General features: G+C 42.2%; 2 protein-coding genes and 1 non-coding gene across 3 annotated transcripts; all 3 read right to left on the reverse strand.

The window, feature by feature from the left end:
* Nucleotides 1–4547: 4547 nt before the first annotated feature.
* LOC110530123 (40S ribosomal protein S15) lies at nucleotides 4548–6607 on the reverse strand. Its single transcript, XM_021612952.2, has 4 exons — nucleotides 6509–6607; nucleotides 6041–6126; nucleotides 5324–5558; nucleotides 4548–4705 (listed from the first exon to the last, which is right to left on the reverse strand). The coding sequence occupies exons 1-4, from the start codon at nucleotides 6509–6511 to the stop codon at nucleotides 4592–4594; spliced, it is 438 nt and encodes a 145-aa protein (XP_021468627.1). The 5' UTR covers nucleotides 6512–6607; the 3' UTR covers nucleotides 4548–4591.
* Nucleotides 5853–5986, reverse strand: LOC118965682. The gene has a single exon (XR_005053060.1). It is a non-coding gene; the product is annotated as a small nucleolar RNA SNORA35 (small nucleolar RNA).
* Nucleotides 6608–11852: 5245 nt separating the features above from the next.
* Nucleotides 11853–17853, reverse strand: cnn2 (calponin 2). The gene is made up of 7 exons (XM_036985681.1): nucleotides 17652–17853; nucleotides 15699–15820; nucleotides 15291–15357; nucleotides 14527–14664; nucleotides 14053–14169; nucleotides 13602–13748; nucleotides 11853–13414 (listed from the first exon to the last, which is right to left on the reverse strand). The coding sequence occupies exons 1-7, from the start codon at nucleotides 17712–17714 to the stop codon at nucleotides 13133–13135; spliced, it is 936 nt and encodes a 311-aa protein (XP_036841576.1). The 5' UTR covers nucleotides 17715–17853; the 3' UTR covers nucleotides 11853–13132.
* Between the last annotated feature and the right edge of the window lie 4121 nt (nucleotides 17854–21974).

The following is a 21974-nucleotide window of genomic DNA, read 5'->3' on the forward strand; positions in this document are numbered from 1 at the left end:
ATCAAATAAATAACATATTTATATTTAAATATAGTGCAATTATTAAGCATATATAGTGTACTCATACTCCTTGATCTATTCCATATTTTGTAGTATTACAGCCTGAATTGAAAATGGATTAAATGGATTTTGTTTTCACACCCATCTAAACACAATAACCCATAATCACAAAGTGAAAACATGTTTTTAAGACATTTTTTGCAGAATTTATTACAGAAATATCTCATTAACGTAAGTATTCACACCCCTGAGTCAATACATGTTAGAATCACCATTGGCATCAATTACAGCTGTGAGTCTGTCTGCGGAAAGTCTCTTAGAGCTTTGCACACCTGTATTGAACAATATTTGCAACAGTATTCTTTTTAAAATTCTTCAAGCTCTGTCAAGTCTTGCCATAGATTTTTAAGCCAACTTAAGTCAAAACTGTAACTAGGTCACTCAGGAACATTCAATGTCGTCTTGGTAAGCAACTCAGGTGTATATTTGGCATTGTGTTTTAGGTTATTGTCCTGCTGAAAGGTACATTTGTCAACCAGTGTCTGTTGTATGGCCTACATACTTAGCAGACATGTCACCCATTGGACATGTTTGGGATGCTCTGGATTGACGTGTACGACAGCATGTTCTAGTTCCTGCCAATATCCAGCAACTTCGCACAGCCATTGAATACGAGTGGGACAACATTCCACAGGCCACAATCAACAGCCGGATCAACTCTACGTGAAGGAGATGTGTCGTGCAGAATTAGGTAAATGGTGTTCACACCAGATACTGACTGGTTTTCTGATCCACACCCCTACCTTTTTTAATGTATCTTTGACTCCCAGTCATGTGAAATCCATAGATTTCCATAGTTATTTAGGGCCTATTGAATTTATTTCAATTGATTGATTTCCTTATATGAACTGTAAATCTAAAAAAAACTTTGCAGTTGTAGGCAACTACCCATGAGACCTACAGGCCTATGCCCTCGAAATGGCTTGTGCGCATTTCGCTGACGTGCTGCTCCATATCTGAAAGGCCTATCAAATATCTTGGTTGTAAAATAGTTGCAACTGAGCTGAATGTTGAGAGTTAAGAAATATGAATTATACCTACAGAAAGCTGAGACCCTCCTCTCTTCGACAGGGACGAGTGGATGAAGCTTCCAAAGCTGTGTTTCTCCTGCAATTGCATTTTGAAATGTTATATGATCAGAACACCTTTTTCTCTTGAGTGCTTGGGGGAGAGAGGAGAGTGCCTCGCTCATCACAGCAGAAGGCCCCAGCAATGCCACAGGGTCTGGGCAGAAACTTTCATTACACAAATCATGAGGATAGGCCTTCTGAGTGGCACTGCATCGCAGTGCTTGAGGTGTCACTATGGAACCGGGTTCGATCCCAGGCTGTGTCACAACTGGCCGTGACCGGGTGTCCCATAGGGCGGCGTACAATTGGCCCAGCGTCGTCAAGGTTAGGGGAGGGTTTGGTCAGGAGGGCTTTACTTGGCTCATTGCGCTCTAGTGACTCCTTGTGGCGAGCCTGGTGCCTGTAGGTAGACTTCGGTTGTCAGTTGAACGGTGTTTCCTCCAACGACACATTGGTGCAGCTGGCTTCCGGGTTAAGCGGGCGGGAGTTAAGAACGCCCGGTTTGGCATTTCATGTTTCGGAGGACGCATGACTTGACCTTCTCCTGAGCCCGTTGAGGAGTTGCAGAGATGAGACAAGAACACAATTGGGAAGAAAAAGGGGGCAAAAAAAAAAATCATGAGGATAATAATGCACTTTACTGTTTGACCAAATCATGATTTTAGCCGCCCAAAAAATAGGACATTTTGAGTGAGGTGAAAATGTAGAATGTGCTCTTTCTACATGTGTGCTCTTTCTGTTTTTTACAATCCATGATCTTGGCTGTCTAATGACAGACACAGAGCAGGTCTTGTTGCTGATGCCGGGTATGACTTTGAATGTGAGTTTGCGTGACCTAAGCTGAGCCTATCAGAATTCCCAACTAGCCCATCTTGGTAGGGGGACCAGCCGTTGTCAACTGATCAGCCAAAGGCTCATTATAGATGAGTAAAGTCAGCAAAAAAAGAAACGTCCCTTTTTCAGGACCCTGTTTTCAAAGATAATTCATAAAAATCCAAATAACTTCACCAATCTCTAAAACCCTTTACAAGAGCGAGCTGCTCTTGTAAAGGGTTTAAACACTGTTTCCCAGGCTTGTTCAATGAACCATAAACAATTAATGAACATGCACCTGTGGAACGGTCGTTAAGACACTAACAGCTTACATACGGTAAGCAATTAAGGTCACAGTCCTGAAAACTTAGGACACTAAAAGAGGCCTTTCTATTGACTGTGAAAAACACCAAAAGAAAGATGCCCAGGGTCCCTGCTCACCTGCGTGAACATGCCTTAGGCATGCTGCAAGGAGGCATGAGGACTGCAGATGTGGCCAGGGCAATAAATTGCAATGTCCATACTGTGAGACGCCTAAGACAGTGCTACAGGGAGACAGGATGGACAGCTGATCATCCTCGCAGTGACAGACCATGTGTAACAACACCTGCACAGGATCGGTACATCTGAAAATCACACCTGCAGGACAGGTACAGGATGGCTAGAACAACTGCCTGAGTTACACCAGGAACGCACAATCCCTCCATAAGTGCTCAGACTGTCCGCAATAGGCTGAGAGAGGCTGGACTGAGGGCTTGTAGGCCTGTTGTAAGGCAGGTCCTCACCAGACATCACCGGCAACAACGTCGACTATGGAAATAAACACACCGTCGCTGGACCAGACAGAACTGGCAAAAAGTGTTCTTCACTGACGAGTCGCGGTTTTGTTTCACCAGGGGTGATGGTCGGATTCGCGTTTATCGTTGAAGGAATGAGCGTTACACCGAGGCCTGTACTCTGGAGCAGGATCATTTTGGAGGTCTAGGGTCCGTCATGGTCTGGGGCAGTGTGTCACAACATAATTGGACTGAGCTTGTTGTCATTGCAGGCAATCTCAACGCTGTGTGTTACAGGGAAGACATCCTCCTCCCTCATGTAGTACCCTTCCTGCAGGCTCATCCTGACATGACCTTCCAGCATGACAATGCTACCAGCCAAACTGCTCATTCTGTGAGTGACTTCCTGCATGTCAGTGTTCTGCCATGGCCAGCGAAGAGCCCGGATCCCAATCCCTTTGAGCACGTCTGGGACCTGTTGGATCGGAGGGTGAGTACAAGGGCCATTCCCCCCAGAAATGTCCGGGAACTTGCAGGTGCCTTGGTGGAAGAGTGGGTAACATCTCACAGCAAAAACTGGCAAATTTGGTGCAGTCCATGAGGAGATGCACTGCAGTAATTAATGCAGCTGGTGGCCACACCAGATACTGACTGTTACTTTTGATTTTGACCCCCCTTTGTTCAAGGACACATTATTCCATTTCTGTTAGTCACATGTCTGTGGAACGTATTCAGTTTGTCTCATTTGCTGAATCTGATGTTCATACAAATATTTACATATGTTAAGTTTGCTGAAAATAAACACAGTTGACAGTGAGAGGACATTTATTTTTTTGCTGAGCTTCTAACAGAAAAATTGCACAAAAAGCTTTACAAAAAAAATCTTAACAGGTTCATGGAATGCCGGCCATGGCACCTTTTTTTTTCTTACATATTTTTTTATTTAATTTGTGTGAATTTCGACCAGCCCACCCACCGAAAACATGGTCCAGCCCATCTGTCATTGCCAGATGGCCAATCCGCCCCTATTATACACTATGAAAAGCGGCAAGAATGATTTCGCATCATACACATTGCGTTAAAATGCCGACTTTTATTTTGAAGGCAATATTAGGAAAAACGGAAATCTTAATGTTGCTGCCATGACGCTAATCACAATGCGGCTAGACGCAAACGTAGATAACGAAGAACACCCAGCAACCTTTAACCTGGGCTCCTCTTCGGCAGTAGAGGATGCTACGCGATCGAAGCCTAACCAGACATCTTGATTTGGTTGGATATGAGACAAGAATTACTACTTGTTATAAATAAATTCTATGCACTCCAATAGGTATTGACATGAGTTTCCCCAAGCAGTAAACGACAAGATTGCATTGGAAAAAGTAGATGCAGATGTGTGAAGGCCCATTTTGCCTTTATACAATTCAGTTTGCTAGGGGGTTGTTGATTACGCATGTGAATGTTTGGCAGTCATGTTCTTTGAACAAAATACAATATAGAAAATACATCTAACAGACCACCCCATTTTACCCATTTACAGTGGTAGTCATTTTTATGCAAATTCAGCAAACCGGTGTTGATGCACAGGCACCAACAGTTCAGCGCTGCCCATTAAACAAACCGGATCCAATTAATTTGACACAAGCACCAAGAGTTTAAAAATCATCTTTGGGCAGTTAAGTCCATATATTTCATGCATTTGCTAAACTCAAGTACGGCAATTTACAACCAAATTCCTTTAGGGTAATTCAAACCATGTCCAATGGAGAGAGAAATTCTCATGTCACAATTCAAGCAAACATTTTTTAATTGAAAGCCAACAGACAAGTGTGTGGGGACTCAAATTTTATTTATACAAAGACCACAGCCATTCTACTTCAGTGGGATGAAACGGGAAGAATGTGTCGCTCCGATACCGGGACGACCGTGCTTGACTGGCTTGTAGGTGATGGAGAACTCCCCCAGGTAGTGGCCACACATCTCAGGCTGGAGAGAGAAATGTACAAAGTTAAGTGTTGAGCAGGACAATCAGAACACTTGACATTTCAGCTAGAATACAACCTTGACTAAATAGTAACAACATTCTCTAGTGGGTTGACACTATACAATACCTGAAGAATAAGTGTTACATGACAAATCAGGGGTTGTCTCAAAAGGTGTGAAATGTAGATTCATCACGTGCACTTGAGGGGCAAGAGTGAGGAAACCAGCTAAAAGCAAACCATTTTTTACAATTACAATCTCAGGGGAGGCCGGCCATGCTAGGTGTATTTAAAAAAATATATATATATATTAAAACCTTTAAACTAGTCAAGTCAGTTAAGAACAAATTCTTATTTACAATGTCAGCCTAACGAAAGGCCTCCTGTGGGGATGGGATTAAAAATATAGGACAAAACACACATCACGACAAGAGACAACACAACATAGAGAACCGAGACAACATGGCAGGACAAAACATGACTAAAACATTGGGCACAGACAACATAACAAAGGGCAAGGTAAAGGGGAAGGTAGAGACAAGACATCACACAAAGCAGCCACAACTGCCAGTAAGTGTCCATGATTGAGTATGTGAGTCCAGCGATCTCCCCCAAACCTCACCTTGATTTCAACCTGGTTGAAGGTCTTGCCGTTGTACACTCCAACCATGGAGCCAACCATCTCAGGCAGGATGACCATGTCCCTGAGGTGAGTCTTCACCACCTCAGGCTTCTCCATGGGGGGAGCCTCCTTCTTGGCCTTACGCAGACGCTTCAGGAGGGACTGCTGCTTGCGGCGAAGGCCACGGTTGAGCCTCCTCCTCTGGCGGGCGCAGTACAACTGCATTAACTGCTCACTGGAAGGGGGGGGGGGGGGGGGGGTGTATGGTCATAATTCCATCCGGGACATTTTCAGATGCACATTAAAACATCAGCTTCAAATAGCAGACTGAAGACTTACAGGGGAGTTTAATGAAAAATTACAATGAATCCTGACTGCCAGTCAGTGTTACTTCACTAATTGTACTACATGTTAACCCCAAACTGGTTGGCCTTAAGTGAACATATTTAGTCAAAGCCCAATTCATTACATAATGATTTGTATGAAATGCAAAATGTAGAAAACAAATGACGGAACACAGCACATTCATAAATGTACCCAACTTTCGAAAGAGTGCCACTGCCACAGACTTTCACCCTTCTGCAAGATGGGGTTCATTTAGCATTGGTATGTTGGATACACTCACGGTAAAAGCTGAGCTTTCACCGACATACCACAATGCAACCACCAATTTGGACAAATATAGTGGTGGAGTAGTGAAATGGTTGGTTTACTCACTAGGACATGTCAAGAAGCTGGTCCAGGTCCACACCTCTGTAGGTGAACTTCCTGAAGGTACGCTTCTTCTTGATCTCAACTTCCGCCTAGGAAGCAACGCAAATTACTTCAACGCAGTGGATATCGTGGTCCAACGACCTCAGCTATATGTTGAACAAGGCATTTGCTGTGAAATACTAAAGAACATTCCTAGCGACTGTGTTAGTCGGGATTTCGTGCCGAACTCATGTCTCTAAAAGAGAACGTGACTCGGTGAAAAGCATTGGCGCTGCAGGCTACCCTGTGTCATTAGCATACATCCCAAGCTTTATGGTGCGCCAATCTTGTTCCATCCTAAAATTTAGCAATGTACCGATTGATAAATGGTGATGAACCGAAATATATGATTTATTAAATAGAAGGTTTTATCATTTTGCTGAGATGGAGATAGATTGTCATATTCGGGTACTTGTAAATTTGGTCACCTACCATCTTGCCTGATGTTCCGGGGAAAAGAACATTCCGAATTCTCGCTGGTCCCAATATCGCGCGACTCACAGAGACATCCGGTTATCTATTTCCGGCCATACAAAATAGTTGTATTTTTCACTGAACCGATAGGTGGTGGTACTGCACTCAATACTGCAACTCGATCTGGATTAGAGCGTCTGCTAAATGACAAATGTAAAATGCCACCCATTTCCATAAAAGTCCTCACAGAAAAATACATTGACATGCAATAGCACATAGGCAGGAGATAAAATAAATTAGCATTTTATTATTTACCAACAAAGGCAGGTAGCCTAGCGGTTAGAGCGTTGGGATAGTATCTGAAAGGTCACTGGTTCAAATACCCGAGCCGACAAGGCTCATTTGTTGACGTGCCCTTGAGCAAGGCACTTAACCCTAATTTGCTCCAGCATATTTCACTGCACCATATAATGTCAATCATCAGCTGTAAATACACCATGTAGAAACAGGTCCTCATTTGCGGTACCGGATCTGCTTGATCTTCTTCCGTTACCCGCAATGAGCCTTACATCAGAGCTTCTGCTGTGGCAGGATAGCCTAGCAACAAGAACAAGACAGTCAATACCTGTATCAACTCTCTGTACCTGATGCATACAATACATGAGCAAAAGTATGTGAACACCTGCTCGTCGAACTTCTCATTCCAAATCATGGGCATCAATATGGAGCTGGTCCCCCCTTTGCTGATACAACAGCCTTCACTCTTCTGGGAAGGCTAGATCTTCGAACGTTGTTGTGGGGACTTGCATCCATTCCGCCACAAGAGCATTAGTGAGGTTGGGCACTGATGTTTGGCAATTAGGCCTGGCTCGCAGTCGGCGTTCCAATTCATACCAAAGATGTTCGATGGTGTTGAGGTCAGGGCTCTGTGCAGGCCAGTCAAGTTCTTCCACACCGATCTCGACAAACTATTTCTGTATGGACCTCGCTTTGTACCCAGATTTGTCCGTCAGACTGCCAGATGGTGAATCGTGATTCATCACTCCAGAGAACGTGTTTCCACTGCTCCAGAGTCCAATGGCGGTGAGCTTTACACCACTCCAGCCGACACTTGGAATTGCACATGGTGATCTTAGGCTTGTGTGCGGCTGCTCGGCCATGAAAACCCATTTCATGAAGCTCCCGACGAACAGTTATTGTGCAGATGTTGCTTCCAGAGGCAATTTGGAACTCGGTAGTGAGTGTTGCAACCGTGGACAGAAGATTTTTATTCGCTGTGATTTTCCATTTGGCGGTCTCGTTCTGTGAGCTTGTGTGTCCTACCACTTTGGGGTTGAGTCATTGTTGCTCCTAGACATTTCCACTTCACTATAACCGTACTTATAGGGGACCGGGGTAGCTCTAGCAAGGTTGAAATGTTTCGAACTGACTAGTTAAACGGTGCCACATTAAAAGTCACAGAGCTCTTCAGTAAGGCCATTCTACTTCCAATGTTTGTCTATGGAGATTGCATGGCTATGTGCTCGATATTATACACCTGTCATTAACGGGTGTGGCTGAAATAGCCGAATCCACTAATTTGAAGGGGTGTCCACATACTTTTATATATACAGTGCCTTGCGAAAGTATTCGGCCCCCTTGAACTTTGCGACCTTTTGCCACATTTCAGGCTTCAAACATAAAGATATAAAACTGTATTTTTTTTGTGAAGAATCAACAACAAGTGGGACACAATCATGAAGTGGAACGACATTTATTGGATATTTCAAACTTTTTTAACAAATCAAAAACTGAAAAATTGGGCGTGCAAAATTATTCAGCCCCTTTACTTTCAGTGCAGCAAACTCTCTCCAGAAGTTCAGTGAGGATCTCTGAATGATCCAATGTTGACCTAAATGACTAATGATGATAAATACAATCCACCTGTGTGTAATCAAGTCTCCGTATAAATGCACCTGCACTGTGATAGTCTCAGAGGTCCGTTAAAAGCGCAGAGAGCATCATGAAGAACAAGGAACACACCAGGCAGGTCCGAGATACTGTTGTGAAGAAGTTTAAAGCCGGATTTGGATACAAAAAGATTTCCCAAGCTTTAAACATCACAAGGAGCACTGTGCAAGCGATAATATTGAAATCGAAGGAGTATCAGACCACTGCAAATCTACCAAGACCTGGCCGTCCCTCTAAACTTTCAGCTCATACAAGGAGAAGACTGATCAGAGATGCAGCCAAGAGGCCCATGATCACTCTGGATGAACTGCAGAGATCTACAGCTGAGGTGGGAGACTCTGTCCATAGGACAACAATCAGTCGTATATTGCACAAATCTGGCCTTTATGGAAGAGTGGCAAGACGAAAGCCATTTCTTAAAGATTTCCATAAAAAGTGTCGTTTAAAGTTTGCCACAAGCCACCTGGGAGACACACCAAACACATGGAAGAAGGTGCTCTGGTCAGATGAAACCAAAATTGAACTTTTTGGCAACAATGCAAAACGTTATGTTTGGCGTAAAAGCAACACAGCTGAACACACCATCCCCACTGTCAAACATGGTGGTGGCAGCATCATGGTTTGGGCCTGCTTTTCTTCAGCAGGGACAGGGAAGATGGTTAAAATTGATGGGAAGATGGATGGAGCCAAATAAGGGACCATTCTGGAAGAAAACCTGATGGAGTCTGCAAAATACTTGAGACTGGGACAGAGATTTGTCTTCCAACAAGACAATGATCCAAAACATAAAGCAAAATCTACAATGGAATGGTTCAAAAATAAACATATCCAGGTGTTAGAATGGCCAAGTCAAAGTCCAGACCTGAATCCAATCGAGAATCTGTGGAAAGAACTGAAAACTGCTGTTCACAAATGCTCTCCATCCAACCTCACTGAGCTCGAGCTGTTTTGCAAGAAGGAATGGGAAAAAAATTCAGTCTCTCGATGTGCAAAACTGATAGAGACATACCCCAAGCGACTTACAGCTGTAATCGCAGCAAAAGGTGGCGCTACAAAATATTAACTTAAGGGGGCTGAATAATTTTGCACGCCCAATTTTTCAGTTTTTGATTTGTTAAAAAAGTTTGAAATATCCAATAAATGTCGTTCCACTTCATGATTGTGTCCCACTTGTTGTTGATTCTTCACCAAAAAATACAGTTTTATATCTTTATGGTTGAAGCCTGAAATGTGGCAAAAGGTCGCAAAGTTCAAGGGGGCCGAATACTTTCGCAAGGCACTGTATAGTGTAAATGTCTACTGGAACAATGCGGTCATATCCTGCATAAGAGTAATCAGTCAGTGCTGATTTGAACAACAGTAGCTTTCCCTTTCTTGGTTTTGTACTGGGTCAGCACCGAAGTTGTGGTAACTTTCACAGGATCGAATGTTACAGAAAATCTCAACCATGACAACTGAGCAACACATGACCTTCTGCAGTGGTGCAGCATCATGCTTAAAGAGAACGTCACAACTCAAACCGAGAGAGGAACACTTACTATGTGGTCAGAACATACTGAACTATGGTTTATATTTAGTGGAATGCAAGGACAAGGTTAGTGCTAACAAACCACAAGCTTCTGTGAGATACTAAACGTAATGTTTAACACGGAAGTGTGACCGTCAGACATGATGCATGTGAGAAGAAGAAAAACACATATGATGGGTTTAATCAAACATTGAAATCACATATCTAGGTTCTAGCATTTAGCCATATACCTGTTCGAAAAGGAAAGAGAGAGAATACAGGCCACTCAGAACAAGGACAACACAAGGAACTGATATTGTGGTCAAGACATCCACAAGGAATGAATCCAAATATGCTCACAGTTTCCATTCAACCCTTTGGAGGAGGACATTTTTTGTTACATAGAATTATCAGGTGCCATTTTGTTAGTGAGGGTCCCAGCTACTATAATGACGTCTGCTTGTCTTGGGCTGGCTCTGAACAACACCCTGAACCTGTCCATGTCGTAACGAAGTGCTGTGTGCATCATCTCCACCACACAGCACGTCAGCCCAAAGGTCCTAGGCCACAGCGAGCTCTGTGGGACAAACAGGCACACACTCAAAGCCCATGTACAATAACAGTAAATATTCCCGACTGTGCTTGGATCAGGTTTCCAATCAAGTTTAGTATGACTTTGGGTGATTATCCGAGTGAGATGTTGAAGAGAGAGGGAAGTGACAAGATGTGGTCAGGTGCCATTCAAGTCAAATGTTTAAAAAGCGGATCAGCTATTTTAGAAAATTAAACATCCACAAGGGGGCCCTCTCTCAATATGGTACTCTATTGCACAGTTATAACACTACCACAGGGACATGACTACTCTTGTGGGGTACGTTTCAGTAGAGGAGTCCTTACCCTGCTGCTTGGCACTGCCGACACCAAGGCCCTGGGTGCCAAAGCTGTGCTCTTCTCCCTGACCAGAACCAAGGGGCCTTACGTAAGCGGATTACAGCTCTAGGCACAATAGGCAGTGAGTGCGTTTACCGAAAACGTACTGCACTTGAAACCGGTTTAGTTAATCCTACCTGCTTTGTTGTTGTAAAACCTACAGGTGACCTAATGCATGATGAACTGGGTCTGAGGAAATAGACACGCCATCCGTCTCTGCTCATCCTAACAACCTATTAACAAGAATATGGATTATGTTTAGTTGCGTTTAAAAAAAATTGATTTACTTATGTTTTATGTGTATGAGATTATAACCTGTGCATTATTTTACATAATGATAAAAGACCCAAACCTGGATAAGGAACTACAGACATGCAGAAGACAAAAGTGATTGTCAGTTCTTATATTCAATAAAAAGACAGATACTGCTGCTAGATATTCATATAAGGGGCAGTCCAAAAGGATTGTACAGCTGGCAACAAGGTCACATGCTTTGAACCAGCCAATGTCATTTAAAGTTGTTGAGAATAACTTCAGTCATATATCTTGATATTTTCATTGGCCCACCACCTGGAAAGTATTCTAGTGCTCCCAGTTGCTGCGGTGTCAACACATGTGCAGCTTCAACTGATTTGTAAATCTGCACCAACTGCTAGTCAAGCAGAGCAAGGGCTACCAACGCAGTGCATTTGTCAATCAGATATCTAGCAGCACTAGGGTTGTTCGAGGGCGCTGTGTTTTAGCTCACACATACTTCTCTATTCCCTTAGGAGACCCAAATGACTGAAACCCCACAGCACTGCATTTTTCACATACCATGAAATTAGTATGTCCGGCTATGGTACGCAGACATGGTTTAGACAATATTGCTTATGCTAGATAATGCCCTAACTAAAGCCACATGAACTAATGAGCCTAGCACAAGTTATGCTAAACATGTAACTAATGAGACACTCTTTAATTGTAACAGTCTGGTTGGTATTCAATGTCCATCTTTATTTCACTTTAGTCATGCACACACTTCCAAACGTTAGATGTTTTCATTTATATTGAAAAGATGGACTCGAAGCAGAGCACAAGAAATGTATATAATACCAAAGGTAGTAAAAGCTCATTTTCCTTCAGTCTAGGTAAAAAAAAAACTTTAAAAAAAAAAAACATTTTTAAACAGAAATATAAAAATAATCACTTTGAATGTTAGAGTTCAAAATAAGTCTGGTCCTCTTTTCAGTCATCAGTGAATCCAGTAAAACATTAAACAATGAAGACACCTGACAAAATGAATCCAGTATCCAGCTTGGAATGTTGAAAGCCTGAAAGTTTTTTTTTTTTCTCCAAAATACTCTAACGGTACCCAAAGAAAACAACCTTGGCTCCAGTTCTGATTATGCAAACAAAATAAATATTTCCTCCTAAAAAAAAAAATATTTTAATTATATGATCAGTACTCAGCATACATAAAAAGTTAACAGAATGGGAGATGTGTGAACAAACCACTGTCTCATTAAAGACGTTATTTTTTCATTCTCAACAGATACCACAAAACATCTTGTCTTTTATATTACCAAGTAAAAGTACTGAATGGATACAAACAGTTAAACAAATTCACATTATTATTCGCATCAGTTAAGGAAATGTAAATAGTTTACATTAACAATATGACTTTTAGCCATATAAATACAAGGATGGGTAAATTCCAACTATGGAACAATACATTTTTTGAACTGAAATATTATATATATATATATTTTTTTTTTAAATCTACATTTCGATGAAAGTTTAAGAGCTTTCTTTTTCCGTCTCAACACAGATGATTTTTAATCCCATTTTAGATGGATTCTAGGCAATATTTGTATATGAAAATCCTTGGCATAAATGCCATCCCTTTGAAATCTACCTACTTACATTAAGATAGGGGAAACTGGCAAGGGGGCTTTGGCACTTTACAAAATTCCCTGTGAGGAAAAAAAAGCTAATCACAGCTCAGACAAGCACTGGCTTTAGCAGTTGCACTTTAAAAACACATAAGTATAGCCATTTCAACATATATATATATATATATATATAAACATACTAATATATAGTACATGTGAGATATGTGTATATTGCTCCTAACCAGTAATTCATGAGGGTAACAGGGAACTATTGTCCAATACCAGAAGGAGATCACCCAAAAGGTGGAAAATCCTATGTAATGAATAACTGATAACACCTTCATTGAGGTTTCTACTATCTTCAACAAGCACAACCCACTTTTAATAATCCGTCCCCTCTTCTTGGTACACCGGCACCGTGTCATCTTTGTATTCTTGGTAACCCTCGTCTTGGTAGTCGGCCCCGGCCCCGTTCTGCTCCTCCTCATTCTTGGGGCAGTACTTGGCGTCGTAGATCTGACGACCCAGGCCAAAGTTCTGCCCGCTCTGGTTGGCGCCTGCGTTGGAGCCCATCTGCAGCGACATGGTGCTGTTGTCACACTTGTCTGTGCCCAGCTTCTGGTCATAGATGGCGCGGCGGGTTCCTGGAGCGGTCATGCCAGCCTGAAGAGTAGAGGAAGGGAAAGTTGAATTAGTTAGCCATGAATTAAAATATTTGTACTCATCTGAATAAACAATAATCCATTAGAAATAGCCAAAGTCTACTGAAGCAGTTAGTTCCCCCATTGACAATATTGATACCTTGATTCAGTTAAGACATGGTGAGATGGAGTGAGAACTTTTATTTTACCTGACTGGCCCCCTTGTTGGTGCCCATTTGCAGACTGATGGTAGAGTTGTCCATGGGGGGCAGGATGTGAGCCTTGGGGTCGTAAAGGTGCCTCCTGGTGCCGTATGCATTCATGCCCGCCTGGCTGGCACACTTATTCGTCCCCATCTGCAGAATGAGACATATCGGTTATTAAAGGGAAAACGGCAAAGAATGAGTAGAAAACTACAATCGCCCCCCCCCCCCCCCCCTTAGATGGAGAGACTTGAGTAGATAGCATTAAAATCAACAATATTATTATTATTCTTGGAGCTCTCAGCACCCCCTCCCCATTGACATTTTTTTTTAAACAATTATTATTAATTATTTATTTTTTTAATCTGCAGCAGCACCCCCCCCCCCCCCCCCCCCAAAAAAAAATAAGTTCTGTACACCCAGCCCTAAATATCTTCCCACGACCATGCCCTCAGACCTGCAGTCCAATGACACAATGTCCGGCCTTCATCTTCTCCTCGTCGAATAGTCTCTCCTGTTTGTCTGCGTACTTCACCCCAATGTCCACTCGGGACTGGCAGCCCTTGGTCTTGGCCTGCAGGGGAAAGTGTACAGAAATCACGACACTGTTGGATGCGTCAAGATACTACTGGACACAATATTAGGGGCTTGTTGTATTCGGATCCCACTTCCTACACCATATGTTGATAAAGACGGGACACCATTATGTTCGCTTCAGGAACATCTTTATGAAGATAAAACCGTATGGTACAGAGCATTACTGCAAGGTCAGCCATTTAATCTGTACAATATTAAACGATTCATGCAAGTGGAAATTACCAAAGCGTCGGCTAAAATAAAATACAGAAGTTGTTATTCTCATTAGGGGTGCAAGCTAAAAAATAATTTAAAAAAATAGAGTTTCAAAAGTTTTTAATAGTGAAAGTCGTACCGTGCCAGCGAGAGACAACAGGGTGCTCTGGACCTGGGTCATGTTCCCACTCTCAAAGAGGTCATTGGCCTCAAAGATATCATGGGGCTTCAGGCCGTACGTTTGGATGGATTTGATGAAGTTGGTGATGTTCTCCAGCTTGAAACAGAAAAGCGCATAAGAGGACAAGATGAGTAAAGAGCTTCTCAATAACTTTGGAACGTCATAGCCATAAAGTGGTTATCATAACTACATTTCTTAATTCTTTGCTAGACGGATATCTCTTGCACACAGAGTTCTCACTGTATTCCACATTATAAACTGGGTGGTTCAAACACTGAATGCTGATTGGCTGACAGACGAGGTATATCAGACCGTATTCCAAAGGTATGACAAAACGTTTATTTTTACTGCTCTAATTACATTGGTAATCAGTTTCATAATAGCAATAACGCACCTCGGGGGGTTGTGGTATATGGCCAATATACCCCGGTCCTACATAAGAACAGCCCTTAGCCGTGGTATTGGCCAAACACCAGCTCCTCCCCGGACCTTATTCCTTCATTCTAACCCATGTCCTACTTCAGTACAGTCTCTGGTCCAGAGAGAGTTGCACCTCTAATAATAGTAATCTACCTCTGCTTTTATGTTAGTTAAAAAACAGGCTTGGTCAGCACAACAGCTCAGATTTATTCTCTAACTGTAAAACCACCTGGCAAAGTACAGTACAAGTCTGTTGATGTACTGGCAAGTCTAATGTAGAGAGAACAATCCAAGCTGCTCACCTGATGCCAATTCATGGTGGACGAGTTGATCTTTTTCACAGAGCCAGGTTGAAGTTTGTTGATCAGTCTAGAGGAGGAAGAGAGAGCTTGCTGACTTAGACTTCAGTACCTCATAGGCAACCGAAGGAATCAAAGGATAAAAATAGTCTGTAGAGGATAATCATTACTGTGTACAGTACAATAAAGCCGACAACTATCAGGACAGTCAGGACATTCATGGATTGTAATCATTTGGTTAATTATGCTGTAGCTAGCTGAATGTTTATGATTTGTGTTGTCTTCGGTTAACTGCACTGGCAGAACAATACAACGTGAATCAATAAAGCCTTATCTTACATATTATGGTTAGGGTGACATTACAAATAAAATGATGATGATGATGGATGCTGGCCCCATTTATAAGCTTACTCGCACAGGATGACACCATTTTTCAGGCCTTTCTGGAAGTCCTCCCCAATAACACATCCCGTCACATCCTCGATCCAGACCCTTAGCTCATCCTCTCTCTGGGGGTCATACTTTCCGGCAATCTGGAAGGGGGGGGGGGGGGTTAAACGTTCATTATAGGAAGCCTTTAAGTTTCACCGAAAGTCTTGGAAAAGGATGGCACAACCAAAACATGTGTAGGTAACATGTTGGTTACACTTTATTTTACATGACTGTTTCCACTGGTATTTATGAGAAAATTATCTGCAATGCATACTTCAAATAATTACACACAATTGGTGGCCAGCGGTGCTTGTTTGGTCTGGGTTAACCAAAACTAATTGAATAACACATTGAATCAATGGCGGAAAAGATTTACATCCACTTGGCTACCAGTACATTGTGTTCCAATGGCCAATGGTAAACTGGAGGAATGGGATCCCTCACCCAGGACAGAGACTATAATGCATGTACAGTGTACAAAATATTAAGAAAAATGGTTCTTTCTGTGACAGATTGACCAGGTGAAAGATATGATCTCTTATTGATGTCGTCACTTGTTCAATTCAGTTCAAATCAGTGTAGATGAAGGGGGAAGAGACAGGATAGAGAGGGATTGTGTATGTGTGCCATTTAGACGGTGAATGGGCAAGATAAAATATTTAAGTGCCTTTGAAAGGGTATGGTAGTAGGTGCAACAAATTGTATCAAGAACTGCAACACTGCTGGGTTTAATCACGCTCAAGTCTCCCATGTGTATCAAGAATGGTCCACCACCCAAAGCACATCCAAACAACGTGACACAAATGTGGCAAGCATTGGAGTCAACATGGGCCAGCATCCCTGTGGAACGCATTCGACACCTTGTAGAGTCCAAGGTGGATTATGGTAGCAGTGTGGGGACCTGAGTATTCTTTTGTACAACATAACTTGGAACATGATGGGTGAAGTTAGTTGTTTATGAAAGACAAAGGAGAAATTTGTATTATATTAGTCTTCTCCATTGACACAATATATATTTTTTAAATAGCCAGATCTTGGGGCTTTTGCAGAGTTTAAAAAAATATATTTATCCTATTACACTGCAAAAGTATAACAATATTAGGCCTACACAATAAAATAAAAATGGACAGGAACAAAGGTTGCACCAATTGTTTTTTTTACAGTACATGTGGGATAGAACAGTTATATTTGGCTTGAGGGGGGCGTAGGTTACCTCCTGGTTGTGATATTGATGTTCTGGATGGAGGACACAGGCACTGTCTGTTAAAGTTAACTTTTGAATATGCATATGTTATGAATGAGAATATATTTCTATTTGGACTGTTTTGTGGAGTAATTTGTCTAAGCACGCATCGCGTCCGCGCAGAGCGCAAAACAATTGCCGTTCACCAAGGCCCCAATCCACCGCAGCGCAGGAGTTGCAATCACGATAGGACAGTGTGACCTCTGGATGGGTCATATCAAACTCAGGGACATGGATGAATGAAAGACATACAACTCTATAGAGTACTGACCAGTTTCACTATGTAAGCTAATGGGATCGCATATTTCAACTTGCCACATTGCCAATATCATGGGAAACGCCCATGCCTTTTTAAGCGCTTCCCAAAACTAAACCAACTTATAGAGATGTGTGTATTATCATTCTATCATATCAATGAACAATATTTTCCAGAAGTATATGCATAGCGCGGAGTTTGTAAAACTTGTGTAATTGTTGATAAGACCTGCGCTTTATTTAGGTCACTCCAAAAAGTCATTGCCCGTTCCATGTCAATACCTTTTCAAATCATAGTCTATGTAGCCTAAAATACCTAGGCATACATATTTTTTCTATAAATAAAACAATTATTCCATAATATACCTCACTATATCAGTATAACACAAGGCAAGTGATTCATTCGCACTTAACTCGACTCCGTGAACACTTACCTTGCTTTTGACTTCCGCAGAAAACCCATAGGCAGGACCTCTGTTAAATGATGAGCCAGACATTATTATAAAAGGAGTACTTTGTTTTTCGTATGGATACTTTTGTATCAGTTTCCTTTCCTTTCTCTTCCAGTTAACTCCAGAGTAAACTAAATACTTCCTTTTAAGAAATTCTCTTGCAACCAATAAAAAACGTTTATACGATTTTTTAGGCTCCACCTTTTCCTTTCTCTAGATTATGATTGACATCAAAAAGTCCTTATATGGAAGGAAAGTCCCAAATTCCTAGATGGTGGGAGTATCCTATGGGCCCAGAATGCCAGCGGCGCAGTAATCGTTTAAGTCTTTTGTCGGGAAAAGTTTCAGGAACTACCAAAGTACAACGAGCTACTGAATGACGCAATGCTACTATTCTTGAGCCAAATTTCAGAGTGCAAAGGACCCCGTTTGCTCATTCAAGGGTTTTTACCCTTTTTGGAATACTGAGAATGTTAATAGCGCTATGAGAACATGGTTAAAAATATCCACTCGAGCGTCAAACAATTAACGTAATATTTTAGTTCAGCCCACCTAAGACAAATGATCATGACTCGAGTTAACTGTTATAAACCACAGTCTACAATAACATCAAATACAGATTAAAAAAATAGTAACATCAATTCATTATCAAGTGTCCATTTGTATCACTTCAGTGACTGTTTGTGTGGTTGTCAATTCAATTAGGTTCAATAGTCTGTAATATTGTCTTGATGTTCCATGACATTACACTTAGTCTCAACTGAAAATGGCATACTGAACACATTTTGCTACTTACCAACAACTTTTTTCACACATGTACATACTGGGTCGCATTTTGTTTGCCACCTGAGAGTACTTGGCACCTCTGGTTGCAACACAATCTCACACTCAATTCATGCAAATATGTACAACATGTATTTCAGTAGGGCCTCCCAAGTTGCACAACGGTCTAAGGCACTGCTTATTGTCACAGTCATACCCTGGATCTAGTTTTGTCCTATTAAATAAATATTGTGGATCTAAATGTTTTTTTCTCATAATCCTGGACTATCGGATCTGTCACACCCTGATCTGTTTCACCTGTCCTCGTTATTGTCTCCACCCTCTCCAGGTGTCGCTTGTTTTCGCCAGTGTATTTATCCATGTGTTTCCTGTCTCTCTGTGCCAGTTTGTCTTGTATGTTCCAAGTCAACCAGTGGTTTTTCCCTTGTTCTCATGCCTTTGCGGTTCTCCTTTTTCTAGTCCTCCTGGTTTTGACCCCTACCTGTTCTGGACTCTGTACCTGCCTGCCTTGACCTTGAGCCCATCTGCCACTCTGTACCTCCTGGACTCTGAACTGGTTTTGACCTTTTGCCTTTCCACAACCATTCTCTGCCTACTCCTTTTTAAATGATTAACATCTTAAACTTGTGTCATGATAGGACCACCATCTTATGTTTGCAATTGCGACAAATAAACTGCTCATACCCCAACCAAAGATCATCAAAAGCAGTGCTATAAATTCTAGGGCAACCAAAGATTCCTAGATGCCCTTCCAGACTCCCTCCACCCACCTAAGGACGTCAGAGTACAAAAATTGGTTAACCACCTAAGGATCTAAATTTAACCTTGCACAATACCCTAGATGCAGTCGCAACCCTAAAAACAAAACACATTTGCTCCCTGGTATTTAGAAAATACTCTCGCTCTGAAGCAAGCTTCCAGAAAATTGGAACGGAAATGGCGCGGCACCAAACTGGAAGTCTTCTGATATCTGCAATATCGAGGAGTCCTCACTGCTGCTCGATAATCAACATTTTCCAACTTAATTTTTACCTTTATTTTACTAGGCAAGTCAGTTAAGAACAAATTCTTATTTTCAATGACGGCCTAGGAACAGTGGGTTAACTGCCTGTTCAGGGGCAGAACGACAGATTTTGTACCTTGTCAGCTTGGGGATTTGAACTTGCAACCTTTCGGTTACTAGTTCAATGAGAGGATAGCTTTCATGACAGCAGTGATAAATTCATGAACTTCATGGTCATTAGAAAACAAATGACGGACTCTTTGAGTCTGCGTATTTCTCCAAAGCTGTTGTCCTGAGTCTGCACAGAACTGCCAGGACCTAAAATCAATAAAGATACTCAAGGTTTTTAATCCAGTATCTCTTGACACATTCATGAAAATAGTCATGGCCTCTAAACCATTAAGCTGCATATCGGACCCTATTCCAACTAAACTACTGAAAGAGCTACTTCCTGTGCTTGGGCCTCCTATGTTGAACATAATAAATTGATCCCCATCCACTGGATGTGTACCAAACTCACTAAAAGTGGCAGTAATAAAGCCTATCTTGAAAAAGCCAAACTTTCACCTGGGAAAATTTAAAAAACGAATCGGCCTATATCGAATCTCCCATTCCTCAAAAAGAAAAATGTAAAAAGCTGTTGTACACGTAATGTTTCAGCCTGGTTTTAGACCCCATCATAGCACTGAGACTGCCTCCGTGAAGGTGGTAAATTACCTTTTAATGGCGTCAGACCAAGGCTCTGCATCTGTCCTCGTGCTCATAGACCTTAGTGCTGCTTTTGACACCATCGATCACCATTCTTTTGGAGAGATTAGAAACCCTAATTGGTCTACACGGACAAGTTCTTGCCTGGTTTAGATCTTATCTGTCGGAATGATATCAGTTTGTCTCTGTGGATGGTATGTTCTCTGACAAATCAATTGTACGTTTAGGCGTTCCTAAAGGTTCCGTTTTAGTACCACTATTGTTTTCACTATATATTCTATCTCTTGGTGATGTCATTCGGAAACACAATGTTAACTGTCACTGCTATGCGGAATATTTCAAGGACAGCTTTTTCCTATCTTCGTAACATTCCAAAAATCTAAAACTTAATCAAAAAATTACGCAGAAAAACTAATCCATGCTTTTGTCACTTCTAGATTAGACTACTGCAATGCTCTGCTCTCCGGCTACCCGGATAAAGCACTAAATACATTTCAGTTAGTGATAAACACGGCTACTAGAATCCTGACTAAAACCCCCACATGTAATCATATTACTCCAGTGCTAGCCTCTCTACATTGGCTTCTTTTTAAGAATAGGGCTGATTTCCAAGATGGCGTAGCAGTCAGGCGTCTCTGTCTTCGTCTTGTCGTGTCTCGTGTGTGTAAATATATATTTTCTTTGCATGTATTTTGTAAAAAAAAAATAACCTCAACTCCAACATACTCTCCTGCAACCCGCCTCACCCAATGTGGTATGGATCTGCTATTTTCTTTACTTTAGAACCGGAACCCCCAACAGAAGCTAGCCAGCTAACTAGCTAGTAGTTAGCTAAACACTGCGAGCGGTCATCAGCTAACCTTTAGCCCGGACAACTCCTGCCTTTCTGCACAGCGCGATTCAACCCAGAGCTTACCGGACTAATTTTCCCCACATCTCCGGATTCCTACTGCAAGCTCTGAACCTTTTCACCTGGATTATCACAGCTAGCTAGCTGGTATCCGAGTGGCTACTCCTGGCTAATGTCTCTGTCCCGAAGCAAGCACCATTTAGCCTGGAGCTAGCCTATGCTAGGCCCATCTTCCGGCTAGCTGAAGAGGTCCATCAGCCACTCCTTGAGCTACAATACCTATTTTGCAAATTGGCCTGGACCCCTTTTACTGCTGATATGGAGCCCTCTGATCCTTCACGGCTGGTCTACCAACATAATCCACCCGATGGGGTTCTCAACAGGCTCCTCCATCGGGACATCCCCTGAATGCCCATCTGTTAGCCACGGCCCGCTAGCTGTCTAGAGCATATCGGACTGTTAGCTGAAGAGGTCCATCAGCCAATTTTCTTTGGCTACAATACCTATTTTGCCAATTGGCCTGGACCCTTTTACTAAACGGAGCCCTGCTGATCCATCACGACTGGTCTGCCGATGTAACCGACCGAGGGGGCTACAACTGACTCTTCCGTCGCGACATCCCCCTACGGCCCTTCTGCTAGCCTGCTATGCCCGGCCCGCAAGCTGTCTCAATATGCCTTGTCCATTGCTGTTTTGGTTAGTGATGGTCTTATTTAACTGTAGAGCCTCCAGCCGTGCTCAATTTTCCTTAGCTAACCCTTTTGTTCCATCTCCCACACATGCGGTGACCTCACCTGGTTTAAATGGTGTCGCTAGAGACAATACCTCTCATCATCACTCAATGCCTAGGTTTACCTCCACTGTATTCACATCCTACCATACCCTTATCTGTACGTTATGCCTTGAATCTATTCTTCTGTGCCCAGAAACCTGCTCCTTTTACTCTGTTCCGAACGCACTA

Source organism: Oncorhynchus mykiss, chromosome 8 (assembly GCF_013265735.2).
Source record: "Oncorhynchus mykiss isolate Arlee chromosome 8, USDA_OmykA_1.1, whole genome shotgun sequence".
NCBI lineage: Eukaryota > Metazoa > Chordata > Actinopteri > Salmoniformes > Salmonidae > Oncorhynchus > Oncorhynchus mykiss.

Coding starts and splice junctions, on each gene's coding strand:
- cnn2 (XM_036985681.1), bottom strand. CDS start 17,714: ATGTCTGGCTCATCATTTAACAGAGGTCCTGCCTATGGGTTTTCTGCG. Junction 15,821..17,651: donor CTGCGGAAGTCAAAAGCAAG/GTAAGTGTTCAC, acceptor CCCCCCTTCCAG/ATTGCCGGAAAGTATGACCC. Junction 14,170..14,526: donor TGTTGTCTCTCGCTGGCACG/GTACGACTTTCA, acceptor TTTCCCCTGCAG/GCCAAGACCAAGGGCTGCCA.
- LOC110530123 (XM_021612952.2), bottom strand. Junction 5,559..6,040: donor CAGCTTCTTGACATGTCCTA/GTGAGTAAACCA, acceptor CCCCCCTTCCAG/TGAGCAGTTAATGCAGTTGT. Junction 4,706..5,323: donor TCAACCAGGTTGAAATCAAG/GTGAGGTTTGGG, acceptor TTCTCTCTCCAG/CCTGAGATGTGTGGCCACTA.